Genomic DNA, 23,425 nt, shown 5'->3' with positions numbered 1-23,425 from the left:
AATGATAACACAAAAACATTTCTTTCACTTATGGTTAGTGTTTGGCTGAAGCCATTTATTATCAATCAACTGCATTTACTCTTTTTTTTTTTTTTTTTTAATCCTAATGGCAACAGAAACTACCCAGCTGATCAAAAGTTTACATACCCCAGTTTTTAATACTGTGTATTGCCCCCTTTAACGTCAATGACAGCCTGAAGTCTTTTGTGGTATTTGTGGATGAGGCTCTTTAATCTTTTCAGATGGTAAATCTGCCCATTCCTCTTGGCAAAAAGCCTCCAGTTCCTGTAAATTCTTGGGCTGTCTTGCATGAACTGTCTTGAGATTGGGCTGTCTTGAGATTTTCACAGAGCGGCTCAATGATATTGAGGTCAGGAGACTGAGATAGCCACTCCAAAACCTTCACTTTATTGTGCTGTAGCCAATGACAGGTCGACTTGGCCTTGTGTTTTGGATGATTGTCATGTTGAAATGTCCAATTGCGACCCATGTGCAACTTCCTGGCTGATGAATGCAAATGTTCCTCCAGTATTTTTTTGATAACATACTGCATTCATCTTGCCAGCAATTTTGACTGAATTTCTTGTGCCTTTTGTAGCTCACACATCCCCAAAACATCAGCGATCCACCTCCATACCTTTCATCATAGGCCTTGTTGACTTCTCTCCAAATGTATCGTTTATGGTTGTGACCAAAATGCAACATTTTGGTCTCATCACTCCAAATGACTTTGTGCCAGAAGGTTTGAGGCTTGTCTCTGTGCTGTTTGGCATATTGTAAGCAGGATACTTTGTGACATTTGCGTAGTAATGTCTTTTTTCTGGCAACTCGACAGCCCATCTTTCTTCAAGTGCCTCCTTATTGTGCATCTTGAAACAGCCACACAACGTTTTCAGAGAGTACTCTATTTCATCTGAAGTTATTTGTAGGGCTGCAACTAACGATTATTTTCATAATCGATTAGTTGCCCGATTATTGTTTCGATTAATCGGATAATAGCCTTTAAAAAAAAAAAAATTGCATTTTTACATTTTTTTGGGCCAATTTATTGTTGGGCAGATTACAAAACACAAATTGCCGCAAAAACACATTACATGCTTTTCTGCAGCTTCTCCATTGAAGTATATTGAACCAAAAAAAAACATAATAGCACCGTTTTGCGTTAAAAAGTCCTTGCCCTTTCCAAATACGCAGCAGCTAAAAAAAAATCATGGCTGTGAACGTGTCCCATAGGAAAACATGAAAATGAACTGTAGTGTGTTTCTGCAAAAAGCACCAAAAAACAGAGGTGTGACCCCAGCCTGAGATGTTTAGTAACATAATGGGGTTGAAAAAACAAAAAGAAGTACAAAAAGAGCAAATAATCGCTACTGTAAGGGGTTCATTTTTTTACTGTGGGACAGTGAAAGTAATATTTACAGTAGCCATTTGCTTTTTTTGTACTATAAAGGGCTAATTTTTGTTTTTTTTAACCCCATTATGTCACTGGCCGATTAATCGATTATGAAAATTGTAATCGGTTAATTTCATAGTCGATTAGTTGTCGGTTAATCGATTGGTTGTTTCGACCCTAGTTATTTGTGGGTTTTTCTTTGCATCCCAAGCAATTGTCCTGGCAGTTGTGGCTGAAATTTTAGTTGGTCTACCTGACTGTGGTTTGGTTTCAACAGAACCCCTAATTTTCCACTTCTTGATTACTATGTTTCCCCTAAAATAAGACCTACCCCGAAAATAAGACCTAGCGTTATTTTCCAGGAGGGCTGCAATATAAGCCCTACCCCGAAAATAAGCCCTAGTTAAAATGCTTGTAAAATCCTATAATCCACTCTATTACAGTAGTATATAATGTACAATGTGTGTGTTTCTGTAATATAATTGTGGGGAAGAGAGCTCCGGCAGGTCACAGAAGCGCAGAGCTGTACTATAACGAAGGTATTGGGCACAATTATATTACAGAAACACACACATTATACATTATATACTACTGTAATAGAGTGGATTATAGGATTTTACAAGCATTTTAACTCTGTTTACACTGGGGATTCCTGTCAGGCAGGGAGAGAGAGGGGGGAAAGACAGCACATTGCATGGTAAGACCTACCCCGAAAATAAGCCCTACTGTGTCTTTTGTTGCCAAAATTAATATAAGACCCGGGCTTATTTTTGGGGAAACACGGTAGCATTCAAACACTGCTGATTGGCATTCTCAATTCCTTAGATATAATTTTATATCCCTTTCCTGTTTTATACAGTTCAGCTACCTTTTCCCGCAGATCCTTTGACAATTCTTTTGCTTTCCCCATGACTCAGAATCCAGAAATTTCAGTGCAGCACTGGATGAAAGATGCAAGGGTCTGTCAGGAGTCCAGAAACACATTGAACTTTTATATACACACACACTAATTACAAGCAAACCGATGACAGGTGAAGATGGTTACCTTTTAACCACTTAAGACCCGGACCATTGTGCAGGTTAACCACTTAAGGACCGCCTCCTGCACATATACTTCGGCAAAATGGCACGGCTGGGCACAAGCACGTACCTGTACATCCTCTTTAAGTGCCCAGCCGTGGGTCGCGCACCCGCGACCTGGTCCGTAGCTTCGTGACCGTGGCTGTGGGACACGCGGACCCGATCGCCGCTGGAGTCCCGCGATCGGTCCCCGAAGCTGTAAACACAGCTTCCCTGTTCTTCACTGTGGCGCTGTCATTGATCGTGTGTTCCCTGATATAGGGAAGCACGATCAATGATGTCACACGTCCAGCCCCGCCCCCCTACAGTTAGAAACACATATGAGGTCACACTTAACCCCTTCAGTGCCCCCTAGTGGTTAACTCCCAAACTGCAATTGTCATTTTCACAGTAAACAATGCAATTTTTTATAGCATTTTTTTCTGTGAAAATGACAATTGTCCCAAAAATGTGTCAAAATTGTCCGATGTGTCCGCCATAATGTCGCGGTCACGAAAAAAATCGCTGATCGCCGCCATTAGTAGTAAAAAAATAATTATTACTAAAAATGCAATAAAACTATCCCCTATTTTGTAAACACAATACATTTTGCGCAAACCAATCGATAAACGCTTATTGCGATTTCTTTTACCAAAAATAGGTAGAAGAATATGTATTGGCCTAAACTGAGGAAAGTTTTTTTTTTATATATTTCTGGGGGATATTTATTATAGCAAAAAGGAAAAAATATTGCAAAAAATAAAAACCGCAGAGGTGATCAAATACCACCAAAATAAAGCTCTATTTGTGGGGAAAAAAGGACGCCAATTTTGTTTGGGAGCCACGTCGCACGACCGCGCAATTGTCAGTTAAATCGACGCAGTGCCGAATTGCAAAAACTGGCCAGTTTGGTCTTAAGTGGTTAAGGACCTTGCCCCTTTTTGCGATTCGGCACTGCTTCGCTTTAACTGACAATTGCGCGGTCGTGCGACGTGGCTCCCAAACAAAATTGGGGTCCTTTTTTTCCCACAGATAGAGCGTTCTTTTAGTGGTATTTGATCACCTCTGCGTTTTTTTTTTTTTTTTGCGCTATAAACAAAAATAGAGCGACAATTTTGAAAAAAATGCAATATTTTTTACATTTTTGCTATAATAAATATCCCCCAAAAAGATATAAAAAAAAAATGTTCCTCCGTTTAGGCCAATATGTATTCTTCTACCTATTTTTGGTAAAAAAAAATCGCAATAAGCGTTTATTGATTGGTTTGCGCAAAATTTATAGTGTTTACAAAATAGGGGATAGTTTTATGGCATTTTTATTAATAATTTTTTTTTTACTACTAATGGCGGCGATCAGCGATTTTTTTTTTTTTGGTGACTGCGACATTATGGTGGACACATCGGACAGTTTTGGGACCATTGTCATTTTCACAGCGAAAAAGTGCTATAAAAATGCACTGGTTACTGTGAAAATGAGAATTGGAGTTTAGGAGTTAACCACCAGGGGGCGCTGAAGGTGGTTACGTGTGACCTCATATGTGTTTCTAACTGTAAGGGGGCTGGACGTGTGATGTCAGTGATCATCTTTTCCTATATCAGGGAACAGAGGATCACTGACATTGCCACAATGAAGAACAGGGAAGGTGTGTTTACACACACCTCTTCCCCGTTCTTCAGCTCCGGTGACCGATCGCGGGACACCGGCGGCGATCGGGTCCCGCAGTCACGAAGCTTCGGACCGGGTCGCGAGCGTATGCAACCCCATGGCTGGGTCTTAAAGAGACACGTACAGGTACGTGATTGTGCCCAGCCGTGCCATTCTGCCGACGTATATCGGCGTATATCGGTTAATCGCGTATATCGGTTAATAGTCATTCAAACCCCTTTGTGTCAACTTGTGTGCATGCATGTAAACCTTTGATTAGGGTCATTTGGGTAGTTTCTGTTGCCATTATGATTTTAAATGAGTAAACACTGTTGATTGATATTAAATGGCTTCAGCCAAACACAAAGAGTAAAATAATTTTTTTTTGTGTTATCATTCATATTCTATGAAAAATGGCCAAGAAATCATAAATTCTTCCAGGGTATGTAAACTTATGAGTACAACTGTATGTCACATATTGGCAATTTCATATTGCATATCACTATTGTAAGTGCAATTTTTTTTTTAACATTTTTTTTAATAAACTTTTATGAATTTACACTATGAGATGCTTTTTTATCCATCCATCCCTATCGTGGAGGAGGAGACACTGGATAAGGATCAGAAGCAGCTTTAGTGTGGTGCCTTCTACTCCTGCAGGGGTTCAGTTTTCTCGTTAGTGTGGATCTGAGGGGGGAGCACCTGTGGAATTCACTCACCCTTCAGTGTTTTGCCCTGCACTATTTACCCAGGCACAAGTCCGTTTGGAATAGGATTAACTATGTGGATCCATGAACTGCGTTTTTTCCCCCCCTCCCCCTTTTTGATATATTGTTTTCCAGTTTCATACATGGACATTTTTGCAAGTTGAGCACTTTTTCTTATTTCAAAAAAGCATATTGTGGACTTTTTACTTGCACATGAAATTATGGACTTTTTTTTTTAATTATTATTTTTTGTATGCAGTTTCCATTCATGACAGTGGTTCTACTTATGTTTGCATACATAGCACATTTTATTCATCACTGTGCACTTTAAAGGTAGCATACACTCAGAGATTTCATATGCACACTACCTGATTTAAAGAGACAGTACACAAATTTTTTCACATTTATGTTTTATTTTTCAGATGTATATGGTTTGTTTTTCTTGAGCATTGCACATTAGATTTGGTCAGCACCAACTTTTACCTCTCTTCTTACGCATTTGTCGATCCCACTTGGCATTCTTGAGGTAGGCAGCAGCCATGCTATACTACCATAGCGTGGAATCCAATCCTCCAATTTTGATATTATGTTTTAATAAAAAGGATAGGGTTTGGGGTGGAAGTGGGTTTGAGGTGAACCCAGCCTGTTTGCAAATTGGCCAGTTTGCCTACCCCAATTCCCAGCTGCTGTAATGCAAACAGCCGAGGAGCTCGGACATAGTCATTGATCAAATTTGGTCAATGATGTCCCCTGGCATACCCAGTGCTGTGTTTATATTACTGCAGCATCTGGGATCTGTTATTTAGTGATAGGTAAACTTCAGGGTCGTTCAGGGAATCCTTGATGATTACATTGACAAATATGGTGGATATGTCTTTATTTGGTCAGTGGTATCACCCTTTCCTGTGCTGTGTTCACATTATGTCTACACCGGTGATCTGTAATTTTTTTTTTTTTTTTTTTTTTTTGTATAATCAAATTTATTATTTTCAACAGAAGAAAAAGACACATACATGTTCAACGCAAAGTTGTCAATAGGCAGAACTAGCGACCACGCAGGGTCTCATAGGCTTCAAGACCCCTAGGGGATCCGTTAAACCACCAAAACATAGACATACAATGTGAGAAGAAGAGGGGGCACCAACGGGTGTCCCATAATGTGGTGTCAACCAAGAGGGATGTCATCATCCGGTCTATAATATAGGGTCAGGCCGAAACACCAGCCGCCCCTGGAGAGCAAGGCTTTAGTGATCCCCGCGATCGGCCCCGCCCCACCGAAGTGAGCCCGGCATCCGTCCACGTGGGTCGCCACATCACTAGGGGGCCCCGACCCGCGAGCCGAGCAGGGGGGGGGGCTCTAGGGCCTCCATCAATCCACCCCCTGCCACCGCCCGCCCGCCATGGGCACCCCACATGAGGTCCTGGAACTAGACACAAGGCCACCAGTGTCCCCACGATACTCGGGGACGGCCTCATAGTTTCCAGTATCTGACAAGTCAGCCCCACCCTCTGCCCCTTAAGTGGTCCATTGGTTGAAAGTGCAATCATCAACATAACATGTAAACCAACAATTGTAAATAGGAAAGAGGGAATGGGTAGAGAAGTGAAGCAGGGGGAGAAAAAGGGAGGGAAAGGATAGAGAGAGAAGAGAAAAAGTGAGAGCAGTCCAGGTTTACCTTCGATTTTCCAGAAAGCTGTATGTTACCTCATGCCGGGCTCGGTGCCGCAGTGATCAATATCCACCGACTCCCCCCCTCCACCGGGCACGGCTGGTTTTATGGGTTTGGGGAGCTGCCCTGTGCACTTGCCAACCTGCGGGCCCTCAGGGATGGATCTGCTAATTCTAGTAGGGCAATATCCAAACTAGATGGGACAAAAAATGGGGTCGGAAGTGTAGTCCGACCAGGGGGCCGATATGCTAGTGTACCGATCTCGTGTGTCGCGACAGGTCGCTATCCAGTCTTCTGCTTCCTTAACCACAGTCACCCCTGCTATCCATTCTTCCCTTGTAGGGATTCTGGATGTTTTCCAGTGGATCGGCACAAGTCGCCTCGCTGCATTAAGCAGGTGAGGCAACACATGTGATCTGTCATTTAGTGATTGAAGTGCAGAGGGTACACTGCGACTAAAGTCATATTGTAATTTAATGTTATTAAAAATTTAATTTCCCTTTCAACCTGCAGCCACTGTAATTTTATTAAAATTCAATGCAATATGGCTACCTGGAGGTGTTCTTTACACAGAATGTGTACAGAACGTCCCCCAAAAACATAATTTCCTTCTTGTCTGATTGGCTCACTGATTTTCCCAAAAGTCTGCACTAAGGTACAAGTCAGATTTCAGGCATCCCCTGCAACTAAAGGAATGCAGAGCCTGCAGCTTTCCTCATTGGTGCTCTGCAGCTGCACAGCTGATTGATAATTATGAAACCACTCCCTCACTCACAGGGGCACAGAGGAACACACAGAGATTTTTTTTAGCATAACAGAAGGTAGGAATCTGCAACAAAGGTTGGTATAATCCTTGTAATGTACATGGATCACCCGGAGGGGAATTTTTTTTTTTTTTTTTTAGTTGGGCTTTAATGATGCGATTGATTCAAATCGGTGAATGTTGGCGTATTACATACATTTGCATTTGTGCTAAAATTATTCACTTTATTACAAAAGCATGACCGTACAAACCAGTCAGGGCAATTTGCTCTTACCTTGATTGAGCCTAGGTTCACATTGCTGCGGGTAAGAAATTGTGCGAGTTCAGCTGAACTCGCACAATTTCAGCTTGGCAATGCAGTCCAACTTCGGGGGGGATTTGACAGCTGTCCGTAACAAATTGCCTCCCGAAGTCACCAAAAGTAGTACAGGAACTACTTTTGGGAATCGGTGTGGCGCTGCACCAATTCGGACAGTGCCATTTCTGGCAATAGCCACCAATTTGACAAGTCAAATCGCATGCCAAATTGTATCAATATGAACTTGAGCTTGGTTCACACTGCCTTGGAATCCGCCTTCTGAGGCCCCAAGTCACATAACATGTGAAATCCTATGTTGGTCAATTACAAAAAACTAATTTTTGCAGGAAAAAAAATGTAAAGCATTTTACGAGCGATCAGCAGATTGCTGGTGCCATGCAAGTCTCTAGCAGATCTGCCAGTGTATCTTGGTGCCTGTACATCCCATACAGAAGAGCAAAAAAGGGGAAATTATCGGTGTCTGTCTTATGCAGTGCCACATCCAAATGAAAAGTCGAGGAAAAAGAGAAATGGAACCCCTAACTGGACTTTTAAGGCACTTGTGGTAAACAAATTATGTATAAAGAAAAAGTGTCTCTTATATAATTATTTATTAGAAAGATCAAAAGAAGAAATTCAATAAAAAATTAACATGATCAGAGGTAGACACAAAGTATTTGTACATATAAATTCAGAATTACAGCATTGCATTGTATGGTGTGATTCTCTGAACTGTCCCGACGTTTCTGAGAGGTGTCTCTCTTTCTTCAGGGGTATAGCGAAGAGTCACAATTATCTATAATATGTATGGAGAGTGGTCAGTATAAACCATATAATATTTGTATCACATATAATAGGATATAACGGAAGGGGTAATGAACTTGTAATACTTGCAGCTGAACAAGCTGTATCATAAACAGGTCATTCTGATCATGTGGTTAAAGCATGAACTGCCTGCTGGTCCAGGTCTGTTGGTATAGTTAGTTGCGTAAGAAATTAGTATTGCAAAACACCTGGTAGTTGGCCAGGTTAATCCCCAAAAGATAGAAGTGCTGCTGGAGCCAAAAAATCTCCCTGGGCCCTGTAGAAAATGTGTGCAATGATATATATTAAAGTTATTGGGGTAGGGCTTTATCCAACTAGTGATAAAGATTTAAATCAAATATCTTACCAGATTATTCTTGGTTGGTAAGGTAGATTATATTGGGCTGGAAAGATAAAATGTGTAAAAATATAAAGTCATGTAGTAGTATAGGTGATGAATTATAATAGAGAGAGTAAACGCCCCTAAACATGGCTCTGTATATATATCATTCCATTGGCCTCAATAGGGTAAGTGAGTTAATATTATCAAAGCGGTGGTTCACCCTTATTGACAACTTTCCATCATTAAATTAGGCATAGTAGCGCGGTACTCACTGTGCAATCCTAGCGAGACGATTCCGACTCCCCGCGGGGAATGGGCGTTCCTATCCAGAGGGACGTGCTATGGCACGTCACGCTCCCCGAAGATAGCCGGAGTAGGTCTCGGCTCTTCACGGCGCCTGCGCACAGACTATGCGCAGGCGCCGTGAAGTGCCAAGTCCTATTTCGGCTATTTCCGGAGAAGCGTGACGCGCCATAGCCGGCCGTCAATCATGCTGCCTCTGGATAGGAACGCCCATTCCCTGCGGGGAGTCGGAATCGTCTCGCTAGGATTGCACAGTGAGTACCGGGCTAAAAAAAATAAATACAGGCATACTGTAGCTTGCGCTACTATGCCTAATTTAATGATAGAAAAAAAAAATGTTTTATTAACCACTTACCCCCCGGACCATATTGCTGCCCAAAGACCAGAGTACTTTTTGCGATTCGGGACTGCGTCGCTTTAACAGACAATTGCGCGGTCGTGCGACGTGGCTCCCAAACAAAATTGGCGTCCTTTTTTTCCCACAAATAGAGCTTTCTTTTGGTGGTATTTGATCACCTCTGCGTTTTTTATTTTTTGCGCTATAAACAAAAATAGAACGACAATTTTGAAAAAAATGAATATTTTTTACTTTTTGCTGTAATAAATATCCCCCAAAAATATATAGAAAAACATTTTTTTTCCTCAGTTTAGGCCGATACGTATTCTTCTACATATTTTTCGTAAAAAAAAATCGCAATAAGCGTTTATTGATTGGTTTGCGCAAAAGTTATAGCGTTTACAAAATAGGGGGTATTTTTATGGCATTTTTATTAATATTTTTTTTACTAGTAATGGCGGCGATCAGCGATTTTTTTTTCGGTATTGCGACATTATGGCGGACACTTCGGACATTTTTGACACATTTTTGGGACCATTGGCATTTTTATAGCGATCAGTGCTATAAAAATGCATTAGATTACTATAAAAATGCCACTGGCAGTGAAGGGGTTAACACTAGGGGGCGGGGAAGGGGTTAAGTATGCCTGGGTGTGTTCTTACTGTGGGGGGGGGGGGTGGCCTCACTAGGGGAAACACTGATTTTCTGTTCATACATTGTATGAACAGAAAATCAGCATTTCCCCTGCTGACAGGAACGAGAGCTGTGTGTTTACACACACAGCTCCCGTTCCCCGCTCTGTACCGAGCGATCGCGTGTGCCCGGCGGCGATCGCGCCCGCCGGGCACACGCACGGGAGTCGGGGGCGAGCGGGGGGCGGCTAATAGGCAGGACGTCCATTTACGTGGTCTCGCCTAGGAGAGCCACCTTGTGGACGTATTTCGGCGGTGCAGCGACGGCAAGTGGTTAAAGGGTCACTAAAGGAAAAAAATGTTTTGCCTAAAATTAATGTCTGCAAGGTAGACAGACAGAATAGTGTAATGATTCTGTTAAAAAATGAGTAAATACCTATTAAATTCCTTCATCTATATCACCTCCGGCGTTCTAGTTTCTGTTCTCTCATTCACTTCCTGGTTTGCATCGTTTGTTCATGTAAGAACTACATTTCCCAGTATGCATTGTGGCACGCCCAGTAATTCACACCTCCTTGAAGTCTCTAACACGTAGAGAGCGTCCTATCGCACAGATGTAGTTCCCAGGAGGGGGTGAGCACGTTACTGACCACCGCAGTAAAGCCTCCCATCACGGTGGTCAGTAAAATCAGACAAGCAGGAAGTGAACAGAACAGAGAAGAAATAGAGCAACTTCTGAGCAAAAACTAACAATGAGGAAGTGAAAAGAGGAATGTCTGCAGGTAAAGGATGCTTATTATGAAAAAAAATATTTTCCTTTACAACCCCTTTAAGGTGAACCACCGCTTTAAGTGTAATGTTGACAAATAGTCACTAGGTGGCGCCCATCGCTAGCTGTTCATTACTAGGAACTAAGATACAAACAATATTGTAGAGTTTCAGTAGGATTCAATGTGAATAGCCACAGCCATACCAACAAAACAATTGATAGTTTCACAGTATAGGTACTAAACAGTAAGAGTAAAAAATAGGGCTTTACGTTTTTACTTTAGGAGTATCTATGGAGAGGAGCAGTCATGTTGTCCAGCCTGCAGATGGACCGTGAATGACTGACTCGACTCCAGTGCATATATATCGTCCTCACGCCAATCAGCGACGCACGCTGCAATGAATTGCAGCTGTGCTCGCACGGCTAATGAGGACGATGTTTGAGCTAACAGGAAAACAGGATCCCTGGGCTCTTGTGTAGCGCGTTCACTTTAGAGCCCACCGACACAGAAGCTCCTCGTGCGCACTGGGCATGTGCACAGAGAGGAGCAAGATCTCGGCCCGGCGAGTTGTAAATGTTGGCTTGCCATCTATTGCCGCCGGGTAGACAAAGGTCACCAGGCGGCAAAATTTCGTCGGGCGGCACTTCGAGGGGAGGAATAAAAAAAGTTTACAAATAATAGTAATATGAAATATGTTACATTTATAATAAGTGCTCAATGCACAAAGCGCCCTCTAGTGGCGATGGGCATAAATGGCATGATGTAGCAAAAAAACTACCAATATGACTGGACCAGGAAGAGATCATATATTATTTCAGCAACATACACAGGGTTGAGGACAGGGAAACAGGAAACAAATAATAATTGCACTAATTGTTATCAGTCGAGACCTGTAATGGCACAATGAGCTTGTGATGTAGAATGTGGTCCTTAATATTTATGCAATTTAATACTATGACAAAGTCAAAAAATATATAAATATATCAAAACCTGCTATTTTACATGGCCTAAAAATTCATAATAAATTAGTGAATTCTCCTTGACAATACAGATCTTTCAGCATAATTATTCAAAATATTTGGATTTATTGTACATAGAAGAAATTATTATAGAGAAAATAGAGTAAAAAGAGAAAAGGAGTATTTTTAAAGGTTATTTTTCCATTCCCCTAGAGGAAAATATTGCTTTGTTGCGTCCGGGGGGCACAGTGGCTCGTAAGGTGTATATCCACCGCAGTTCCAGCTGGAGGAGAATTTTGTTCCAGTCTCCGCCTCTGGGATTGGGGTGGACGCGGTCAAGAATAAGGAATTTGATGTTGGGAAATTTACCTGCATGTACTAGTTGGGTATGTCGTCCCAGAGGAAGCTCTGGGTCATTTTGCTTCATGCTCCTAATGTGTTTGTAGGCACGTTGCCAAAATTGTAGTTTTGTCTTGCCTATATAAAAGCAGCCACAGTCGCATCGTAGCATGTACAGTGAGGAAAATAAGTATTTGAACACCCTGCTATTTTGCAAGTTCTCCCACTTGGAAATCATGGAGGGGTCTGAAATTGTCATCGTAGGTGCATGTCCACTGTGAGAGACATAATCAAAAAAAAAATTCCAGAAATCACAATTTATGATTTTTTAACTATTTATTTGTATGATACAGCTGCAAATAAGTATTTGAACACCTGTCTATCAGCTAGAATTCTGACCCTCAAAGACCTGTTAGTCTGCCTTTAAAATGTCCACCTCCACTCCATTTATTATCCTAAATTAGATGCACCTGTTTGAGGTCATTAGCTGCATAAAGACACCTGTCCACCCCATACAATCAGTAAGAATCCAACTACTAACATGGCCAAGACCAAAGAGCTGTCCAAAGACACTAGAGACAAAATTGTACACCTCCACAAGGCTGGAAAGGGCTACGGGGAAATTGCCAAGCAGCTTGATGAAAAAGGGTCCACTGTTGGAGCAATCATTAGAAAATGGAAGAAGCTAAACATAATTGTCAATCTCCCTCGGACTGGGGCTCCATGCAAAATCTCACCTCGTGGGGTCTCAATGATCCTAAGAAAGGTGAGAAATCAGCCCAGGACTACACGGGAGGAGCTGGTCAATGACCTGAAAAGAGCTGGGACCACCGTTTCCAAGGTTACTGTTGGTAATACACTAAGACGTCATGGTTTGAAATCATGCATGGCACGGAAGGTTCCCCTGCTTAAACCAGCACATGTCAAGGCCCGTCTTAAGTTTGCCAATGACCATTTGGATGATCCAGAGGAGTCATGGGAGAAAGTCATGTGGTCAGATGAGACCAAAATAGAACTTTTTGGTCATAATTCCACTAACCGTGTTTGGAGGAAGAAGAATGATGAGTACCATCCCAAGAACGCCATCCCTACTGTGAAGCATGGGGGTGGTAGCATCATGCTTTGGGGGTGTTTTTCTGCACATGGGACAGGGCGACTGCACTGTATTAAGGAGAGGATGACCGGGGCCATGTATTGCGAGATTTTGGGCAACAACCTCCTTCCCTCAGTTAGAGCTTTGAAGATGGGTCGAGGCTGGGTCTTCCAACATGACAATGACCCGAAGCACACAGCCAGGATAACCAAGGAGTGGCTCTGTAAGAAGCATATCAAGGTTCTGGCGTGGCCTAGCCAGTCTCCAGACCTAAACCCAATAGAGAATCTTTGGAGGGAGCTCAAACTCCGTGTTTCTCAGCGACAGCCCAGAAACCTGACTGATCTAGAGAAGATCTGTGTGAAGGAGTGGGCCAAAATCCCTCCTCCAGTGTGTGCAAACCTGGTGAAAAACTACAAGAAACGTTTGACCTCTGTAATTGCAAACAAAGGCTAATGTACCAAATATTAACATTGTTTTTCTCAGGTGTTCAAATACTTATTTGCAGCTGTATCATACAAATAAATAGTTAAAAAAATCATACATTGTGATTTCTGGATTTTTTTTTTGATTATGTCTCTCACAGTGGACATGCACCTACGATAACAATTTCAGACCCCTCCATGATTTCCAAGTGGGAGAACTTGCAAAATAGCAGGGTGTTCAAATACTTATTTTCCTCACTGTAAATAACGCCAAGGGTTTTACAGTTGGCAAAGTGTTGGGGGTGGAAAGTTTGGCCATTAGGAAGCATTGGATTTTTATCTGTATACATGAATCTACAGTAATTACATTTCCCACACATAAATGTACCATAAGCTTTACAGGGGTCTGATCGAGAATCGCCTTTATATTTGCTTGTGATGAGTTTGTCTTTAATGGATTTGACTCTTTTCAATGAGAAAAGTGGGTGTTTCGGTACAAATTGTCCTAGGGTGGAGTCCATAGATAGTAAATGCCAATATTTTTTAATAATATTTGTAATGGCATTGTGTTGCATACTATATCTAGTAATGATGCGAATGGGATTACTGTCTTTACAGCATTTGGTCGAGTGTAGGATGATGTTTCTGTCTTGTACAAGTACTCGTTTGTATGCCCGTTTGAGGCAGCAATGTGAGTAGCCCTGCCGTAACAGTCTGTCTCGTAACTTGCGGGCCTGATCTTGAAAGTCCGTGTCACAGGAACAGTTACGTCGAATACGCAAATACTGTCCGTAGGGGATAGATTTGATTAGTGCTTCAGAGTGAAAACTAGAAGCATGTAGGATTTTGTTCCCAGATGTGGGTTTTCTATACAATTTACTTCCCAGTTTTTGCTGCTTGTCTCTAAAGACCTCTACATCCAAGAAAGGGATGCATTGCTTATCAGAGTTCATTGTAAATCTTAGATTGAAATCATTTCTATTTAGTCTTTCAAGAAATGGTTGTAATGAATCAGGTGGACCATCCCAGATCATAAAGATATCGTCAATATATCGGTACCATGCTGTGATATGGTCCGTATATATAGCCAAAGAATAATCCAAAAATAGTTTTTTCTCCCACTCCCCCAGATACAGGTTTGCGTACGATGGGGCACACAAGGTCCCCATTGCAACTCCCTGTATCTGGGGGTAGTGGGAGCCAAAAAAATAAAAAACATTGTGGGTCAAGATGAATTTGAGTAACGAAGTAATAAATTCTTGATAAGGTGAATAGCCTACTGCCTTTGATTGTAGGATGTATTTTATCGCTGCAATATCTTGGTTGTGAGGGATGGAGCTGTATAGTGCTTCTACATCGATAGTGACCAGTGTGGCATAATCTGGGATATAAAGATCCTCAATAATTTGTAAAAAATGGATGGTATCTTTAACATATGGTAGTTGGGTTACCAGTGGTTTCAAAAATTCATCGACTAACTTGCTGGCATTATCACTTAATGACCCTCTCCCGGAGATGATGGGTCTCCCCAGGGGTTTATTAGGGTTTTTATGCACCTTAGGAAGTGCATAAAAAGTTGGCGTAACCGGAAAATTTACCCGTATAAAGTCCCACGTAGTTTTATTGATAATGCCATTAGAGTATGCTAGATCGACAATTGTGTAGAATTCCCTGATATATTTCTCAATTATATCGGGAGTGATACGTCTATACCATGATTGTTTTTTTAGTATTTTCTGACACATTGATGTATACTGGTCATTATCAAGTATTACGATGTTTCCGCCTTTATCGGCTGGTTTGATGGTAATAGTTTGCTGCGAGATTTTGAAGCGCCCTTTTCTCCTCCGAATTCAGATTTTTCTGAGTCTTATTGTTCATTCTCAATTTCATGAGATCTTGATTGACAAGTTTCAAGAAAGTAACCGCATTTGGATTGGTACTAGGTGCGGGGCAGAAGTCTGATTTTTTCTTTAGTTTGGAACTTGTGACATTAGGCGAAGTTAAAGAGGCACTGGCATTGGTGTTTGCCGATGCTGAATCAATTGGATCTGTTGGAGTGTCAATTTCACTTTCCCGCAGGAGAGAATCTAATTGGGCAAGTGCTTGTCTCTCCTCTGGGGTGATTGATGGATCAGCCTGTTGTTTATTAAAGAGACTTTTTAATAAAAGTTTTCGGATAAATAGTTGGAGATCTTTATATATTTCAAATTTGTCCAAATTGTAGTTGGGGCAGAAATTGAGCCCTTTAATCAGAATGTGAGTTTCAGTAGAAGAGATTTGATACGATGACAGATTCATGACATTAAATTGTGTATCTGTCATGCTGTCATCGTAGCATAATCCTATATCCTCTGTAGGATTTATTTCTGTGTGTCCCCTGTTGGAGAAAGGGATCGTGTTTGAGACAGAATTTGCTCTAAAAAAGAGGAATCGATGAGAGAGCGGCTTGGTTGGCTATTTGATATTGATTTGTTGGACGATACTGCATTCCTCTGCGTGTATGCAGCTACAAGCGAGGTTGTGTTGTTGGGAACTACCGGGATATCCTGTGTTGAATAACTGGTATTGTTACCCTGTCGTGTCAGAGATGTAGTATTAACTGTAGGGTCAAAGTTTGATTTTTTCGCTTGTTGTGTTTGAGCTGTATCTCCATAATACTGGCGTTTGGTACTTTGACTCGCTTTCCCAGGTGCTCGTGATGCATACCATGAGGAAGTGGATGTTTGGGAGGGTGTAAACCCTTCCGTGGTGGATGGTTTCCCCATTCTATTTGGAAAGTGCTTGATTTCATTCCATTTATAGGCTTTGCCGATTTCAAATGCATTTTTGTCTCTTCTCAATTTGTTACTCTTTTTGATTAGTATTTCCTTGTTGAATGTTTCAAGATGGATCTTCAATTTCTTCTCTTTTTCGGGAATGGACTTGTGAGTCTTGTATGTCTGTAGTTGTTCGCAGGTCTTAATAATGTCAACATCCAAACTTTTTGATCTTTGGGTGTATTCTGTCATCAGTAGTTCCATCAGATTCAGTGAACACAAGTGTAGTACTTTTTCCCACTTGGATTTAAATTCTGTGCTCATTTCGTCCAATGTAGGGAAGATTTGGACTCGAAGGCCCATAGGGTTGATATTTGCACTGATGTAGTCTTGAAAGGATTGAATGTGCCAAAATAGAGAGGATTTTTTCTCTAACATTCTAGAGAGTTTGTAAAACAAGCTTGAAATTTCAGCATCCACATGTTCATTATCTCCGTATTGTTTAAGGTAGCTTTCCATTAAGGTGCCCCAAGTCGCATAACATGTGAAATCCTATGTTGGTCAATTACAAAATAACAAATAAATGCACTTTTTTTTGCAGGAAAAAAAATTGCATATTTTTTTTTTCTGGAGTCTGTAAAGCATTTTACAAGCGATCAGCAGATTGCTGGTGCCATGCAAGTCTCTAGCAGATCTGCCAGTGTATCTGTGTGCCTGTACATCCCATACAGGAGAGCAGATACAATCTGACAGGAAGCTTCAAACAACCACGGCGCTCTACAGCACCGTGGTAGTTATTTGAGAATTACAAGCCGACAGCTTGTAGTTCATTCACAAGCACAGCTGTGTGAATGAATAATGCCGCTGTGTAAAAAGGGAGCTTGATTGGTTTGTACTTCAATGCTTTTGTAATAATGTGTGCACGCTTTTAACATGGACAAAGTCCTGTGTGCTTATGTTCTATGGTTTTGCATGCTTGAGGTTTGTCTGATTTGCAGAACGGAGTTTTATCCTGGCAGCAGTCACTGTATAAGGGGTGCGCTTTTGAAGTACAAGTATTTGTCAAGGGGGCCTCCAGATTTCATAAATCCCCCAAAATGAATTTTTCCTCGACATTGAGACAAGGTGCCTTCTGACCACACATCACCCCCACCCCAATGTTAAGTCATAAAGCTCCTCTCTAGAGCTGCACGATTAATCGTTAAAAAATCAAGATCACGATTCAACTCTCCTCACAATCTTAAAACATTTCCCCGAATCCATGTAACAAGTGCAGAAAGTTCTCTGCTCACTTCTGACAGCTGACAAAAATTTCAAATCCAGGCAGCCTGCCAAGTTTATTACAATATCGAAGATGAAGAGAAACATTGTAACATGTAGTTCTTTAGAGCAAAGAAATGAGCTTCAGTCTGTAAATGAGGTCAGTTTAACCACTTTAAAGTGAAGTATGGGACTTTTTTTTATCCCATAATCATACCTTCTTGCAGCCCCTGACGCCCCCACTGCAGCCTAGAAGTGAAGAAACGTTTTGCTTCCCTTTTAAGTACATTTTCATTTTACATACATGCTCTGGTCCCATTGTGTACTTAAAAATGGGGTATCCCTGTACACAGAGTCCTCGGTCTTGTTCTGCCACAGCTCCCAGCATGGCAGTGAATGGAAAATGCTTATGAATGAACACTTTTAATTCAGTTTTGCTATACATTATAGTAATATTTACTGATCTCTCTGCTCATTCACACCACAGCAGCTATTCACCAGGATTGCAAATAAAAACGGTGGCATTGAAAAAAACAAACAAAAACGTAATGAATTTGATCACAGCCATTCAAGCATTTTCTGCGTTCTCCCATGCAGCCACCCACTGGCTGCTCCTGTTTTGTTTTTTATTGTGATGTGCAACGGCCTGAGGAAATGGTGTTAAATATAAAAAAGAATGTATGTGATCAGAGGCTTGTTAACCATAGACAGCATCTATTCATAAATGCTGGTGGTCCTGGGCATCAGATAGCTGAATCAACTATAAACTTTCAGCCTCTGAAACCCTTTTGAATATAAGGGTTACTGAGCTGGCCAGCTGCAAGTAATTCTGTTCTGACATAATCCTTAAGTCCATAACAGGAAAAAGGTTAAAGAACTACATTGTACTGATCTGTAACACTTGTGCAGCTTTAGGGTATATGTCAAGTATGTTATTTACTACTTCTCTACCTGTGTAATTAAAAAAAAAGTTCTCATACGTGTTAAAAATCTGCCTTTTATTTTTGCTTAATGATTGCATTCCCAGTGCTGTACCAACTAGTGCACGTAAAAACTAGAAACCATCAGTAAATTTGAGCATGGCATATAACAGAAATGCAGAACTTACAGCAGCCCATACATTTGGCATACAAGTAGACTTCCAGACATTATCGGGCAAAATATTTCAGCGGTGCATGTTATCTAACTAGTAGTCTGTGCATTACTAGGTCAAGTGGGCTTAAGCTTTGAGTGTTCCAGGCAGGGACCCCAGAGGTTCTCGTATTTGCGGGGGCAATCCATGTGTTGGTGTATATATATTTCTCTAATCTAAGTGTCCCCCTTACATTGCAACCATTTATTTTGGAAAGAGAGGTCTAGTGACGTCCAGTGCCTTAGGAGAACCCTCCGAACCTGGAACAAGCCTATAGCTACTGCTTTCCTAGTATAGGCAGACAGTTGAATGTCATCTAAGATGCAGTGTTTTGGTTCAAGTGGAAGTGAGGCCTGGAATACACTATTCAGAGTACGTACTATTCCCTCCCGGTAAATATGCAGTTTGGGGGCATCTCCATAGGAGATTAATTAAGTCACTCTGGTCCTAGCTGCATTTACTACAGGTTGGGTCTTCTAGGATACCCATTTTGTGTAGTGGACCCTGAGGATCTTGAGGGAGCACTGTTGTACCGCTTATAAATGCCTCTTCCTTCTGATCCTCTATGAAGGTGCCAAGGTCAACTTTCCACTGTATTTACACTTACAGAGGGAAGGACTTTAGGAACTCCTTTGGCAACATTGCCAAGTCCTTAGTGGTGGAAGTGCTGGTCATCGTATTGTAAAGTGGAGTTGAGCATTGACTACATACTGTGTACAATTTATTCTTTTACATTTTTTTCCACTTTATTGCTATTACATGGGGTCTAGCAGAAGTGCCCTATGTGATAGCATGGTCTAATTATGGGCTCTCTTTATTGAGACATAAAGAGTCTTGGTTCCATATTGTTGCCTTTGCTTTCCACTGCATCAAATCAAGCACAGATCACGGTACTTTCTTAGTACTATGAAATTGATTGGGCAACGCTATAGTCTCCCCAGGTCATTTTTACAAAGAAATCAGATTGCTGGCTGTAAAAACATTACCTAGCTCACGATTACATTTGCCTACTGCACTTTTACAGTATATAAGTAGTTTCACAATATTTTCCTTGTTTTTGGTCATTTTACAAAGATACAGAATTATAAAAAGTACAGATATCAGGTACAAAGTGGTAATATATTTTGTATCATGGCATGTCAATCACGCAGGTTTCATTATGAATGCATTTGCACCATTTATGAAAGAAAGCAGTAGAATTTGTCGCATCCACTTGCAACATTGTGTCATCAAAGCGTGGTATAAATCTGTAGGTCCCCTGGCAGGTGACCCTTAAAACTACACAGAATTCATAAGCTTCGATAGCTGGATTTTGCTGCCAACAGGGAGAGCCCGTCTCCCAGAGGCTTCCCCTGCAATCATATTCAGAAGCGGCAAACATGAACCAGTAATACCTGGTCTTTCTGCACTGTTCTCCTCTGTTCTGCATGGGAGAGAGCTATAGAGAGGGAGATTGCATGGTCTTCCATACAATATGCCTCCTTTAGTCGGGTGATAGAAGTTTGGGTCTATTTCCACACTGCTGGCACACAGGCCCAAGCTGCATTACAGTGCATCTGGAAAGTGAAAAAGCGAAGTGCTGTAAATACTTTCCAGATGCATTGTATTAAGAGTATGAGTGCCCATTTGTACATTATTTCTGCAGAAGGTCTTGTTGGTGCCGAAATATGTGGAGCCGGTTGTCTCAAATTAACTGGTTCAGTGAGTGTTTTCACGGTTTCCTTAAAGTTGTTCCAAAAAAAAAAAGTTTAAGACTGCAGGACCAGATCACATGTAACCTACATATTGCCTGTTTTGCCATCTCCAGTAGTTGGGTGATGATGTGGGTAAAATGTTTGTGTAATTTACATGTAAAATATTTCTAATTTCTCCATTAGAAGAGTGATGTGTGATACTCTTCATTGCTGTAGAGGCATTTCTATACTGTCAGACTGAAAAGTTTTCTAAGTGTCCATAAAAACTCTTCCTGACATTGTTTTTGGTTTAGGTTCTCCGGAACTGGGTTTTTAATAGGAATTTTGCACTTAGGGTAACTGTATGGGGTATTAATATGGGATTTCTTCATTCTTGTTTTTCTATCCAGGAGCCCACAAAAGTAGGTGAGGAGAGAGCTGCGGAGAATGCATCAGAAGCCAGACATCCAAGCCCACTATGCAGCTCAGGGCCAGTCCAGAAGAAAGTGATTTCCCAGGCATCCTCAACAGACTGTGGCAAAGCGTTTGATTTATCGCCCATCCGTCTCAAATTGTTTCCACTTTCAAATAAAACTGAAGAAATAACACAGCAAGACCATGATTTGCACACCTCTAAAAATCCTGACTTGCGTCCTGCAGTTTCTGCTAGTATTTTGCCAAACAAGGTTGAGAATAATGAAGAGATGGCAAAAGGGATGAATATAAAACCAGACTCATCTCTAAATGAAGGTTGGTTTGTTTTTTGAGCCAGCAATAATAATTTTACAGCTGTCTGCTAAATCCAGATTTCTCTGCATTTAAAATTACACGTTATAATAGTTTTGCAAAAATTATTTTTAATTTGAGGTAAACATGGATCCCAACAGTCAGCGAAAAGCACTGAGCAATAAGTTACCATGTTAAAGCTAAAGCTGATTTAAAAAGCAGTGGTATTGCCATAGCCAACTTCAGAATTCTGAAGCTGGCGAAGTGCTAAGCACATCTATAAAGTACGGAGTTCAGAAGTCTGAAGCTGCCAGAGCGCTATTAAATTAATCAGGAATTTGAAGTACAAAAAAAGCCAAGAAGAGAACCCACTCATATTACTGGCTCTCTTCTGAACACAGCTTGCTTTACAACCGTGGCTTGCTTTTTAAACATTGGTTATGGTGTGTGTAGTTAAAGGAGTTGTAAAGGCAGAAGGTAAAAAACCTGTGTGTAGCAGTCTCCCCAGTACCCCCCTAATTATCTACCTGAGCCCATTCTCTCTCCAGCGATGCCCACAATCCCCTCAGCCATCCAGGAAACTCCTCTTGATTGACAGAGGAGTTGCGCCATTGGCTCCCGTGGCTGTGAATCAAAGTCAGTCAGCCAATCAGGAGAGAGGGGCGGGGCCAGGCTGGGCTTAGTGTCTGAATGGATAAACGGAGCTCTGACTCTGCTTGGGTGCCTCCTGTAGCAAGCTGCTGGCTGAGAGGCACTCAAAAGAGGGAGGGGCTAGGAGCAGCAAAGAGGGACCTGAGAAGAGGAGGACCCGGGCCGCTCTGCAAAACCAACTGCACAGAGGAGGCAAGTATAACATGCTTGTTATTTAAAAAAAAAAAAAAACAAGCCTTTACAATTACTAAGTGTAATATAGTGGAGAGAGGATAGTGATGGCCGCTCTACATAGGTTGTTAGTCATTTAATAAGGTTGGAATGATTTCTGATACACTAGGTTATGCTGCCACCTTCAGAAGAATTGCACATAGGCACATGTAAAAAGAATTGTTGAACAGGCAATGTAACCTCTCGGACTCTCATTATGCTTCAGTTTTCTGCTAGTGTTTCAAACACTTTTTTTTATCTTAAAGCGGAGGTTCCACCTAAAAAAATTTTTTAAAAGCCAGCAGCTACAAATACTGCAGCTGCTGGCTTTTAAAATATGGACACTTACCTGTCCAGCACACCCGCAATGTCGGCAACCGAGGCCAAGCAATCGCTCGTCCCTCGGCTGCACCTGCCACCATCCTCGGTGGAGGGGTCGGGAAGTGAAGCGTTGCGGCTTCACTGCCCATTTCCCTACTGCGTATGCGTGAGTAGCGTGGCGCGCCCTCACTGGTCCCCGCTCTCTCATGGGAACAGTGTGTTTCCCAGAAGACAGTGGGGGGGAGCGGGTAGGGGTGTGACTGCCGCAGGTGTATATTCCCGGAAGTGGGTGCAAATACCTGTCTTAGAAAGGTATCTGCACCCCCCTCCCCCTGAAAGGTACCAAACTTGACACCGGAGGGGGGGAGTGTTCCGAAAAGCGCAAGTTCCATTTTTGGGTGGAACTCCGCTTTAAACCACTTTTTTTTTTTTTTTTGTGGAACAGAGAGCTTTCTTTGAGTTTTTCAGGATGAGCTGCTCCTTTATACTGTCTTAATGGCAGTACCTCGACCTTACTATGAGGAAGATACAGGGCTGGCTTTTAATGTGACCCTGGAGCACTGTACCCAGCTTTGTCATTTTCAAGGCACTGTTTACTGTGAAAATGACAATTGCAGTTTGGGAGTCCCTGGAGACTTCTTGCACCTCCAACAAGTAAAGGATAATATTGGGTTGAGTATACGGAGGAGTTTCGGGGGTAAAATACAATAAGAGACTTTTATACAGCACCAACAGTTTGCGCAGTGCTTTATAACATGAGTGCAGACTGTACAGTTAAAATACAACTTAATACAAGAGAAATCAGAAGGCCCTGCTCGTTGGAGAGGGTGCATATGGATGATTTTTTAGTGTGTCCCCCAACTTCCTCTCATTCCTCCACATCTTGGGTTCAGCCTAGATCTTTCTCTCATTTGAGCGCATATTTGTTTTTTAGTGGAGGAAATTTAATCTTAATTGTGGGGAGTCGACTATGGGGGTTATTTACTAAAGGCAAATCCACTCTGCACTAAAAGTGCACTGCAAGTGCAGTCACTGTAGATCTTAGGGGGACATGCAAGGAAAATAAAAAAAACAGCACTTTAGCTTGCACGTGATTGGATGTTAAAATCGGCAGAGTTTGTATGTAATAAATGATGTGCCAACCAGGGACCAG

General features: G+C 41.6%; 1 protein-coding gene across 5 annotated transcripts in view; it reads left to right on the top strand.

Moving 5' to 3' along the window:
• Positions 1-23,425, top strand: part of TNRC18 (trinucleotide repeat containing 18) — a 366,965-nt gene that overhangs the window by 124,463 nt on the left and 219,077 nt on the right. For all 5 annotated transcript variants that reach the window (XM_040357106.1, XM_040357109.1, XM_040357105.1 and 2 more), the window contains exon 9: positions 20,775-21,114. In XM_040357106.1, the coding sequence (XP_040213040.1) occupies positions 20,775-21,114 (340 nt within the window). The remainder of the gene's footprint in view (positions 1-20,774; positions 21,115-23,425) is intronic.

This window comes from Rana temporaria, chromosome 6, assembly GCF_905171775.1.
Source record: "Rana temporaria chromosome 6, aRanTem1.1, whole genome shotgun sequence".
Taxonomy (NCBI): Eukaryota; Metazoa; Chordata; class Amphibia; order Anura; family Ranidae; genus Rana; species Rana temporaria.
This window is presented reverse-complemented; position numbering and strand designations above follow the sequence as displayed.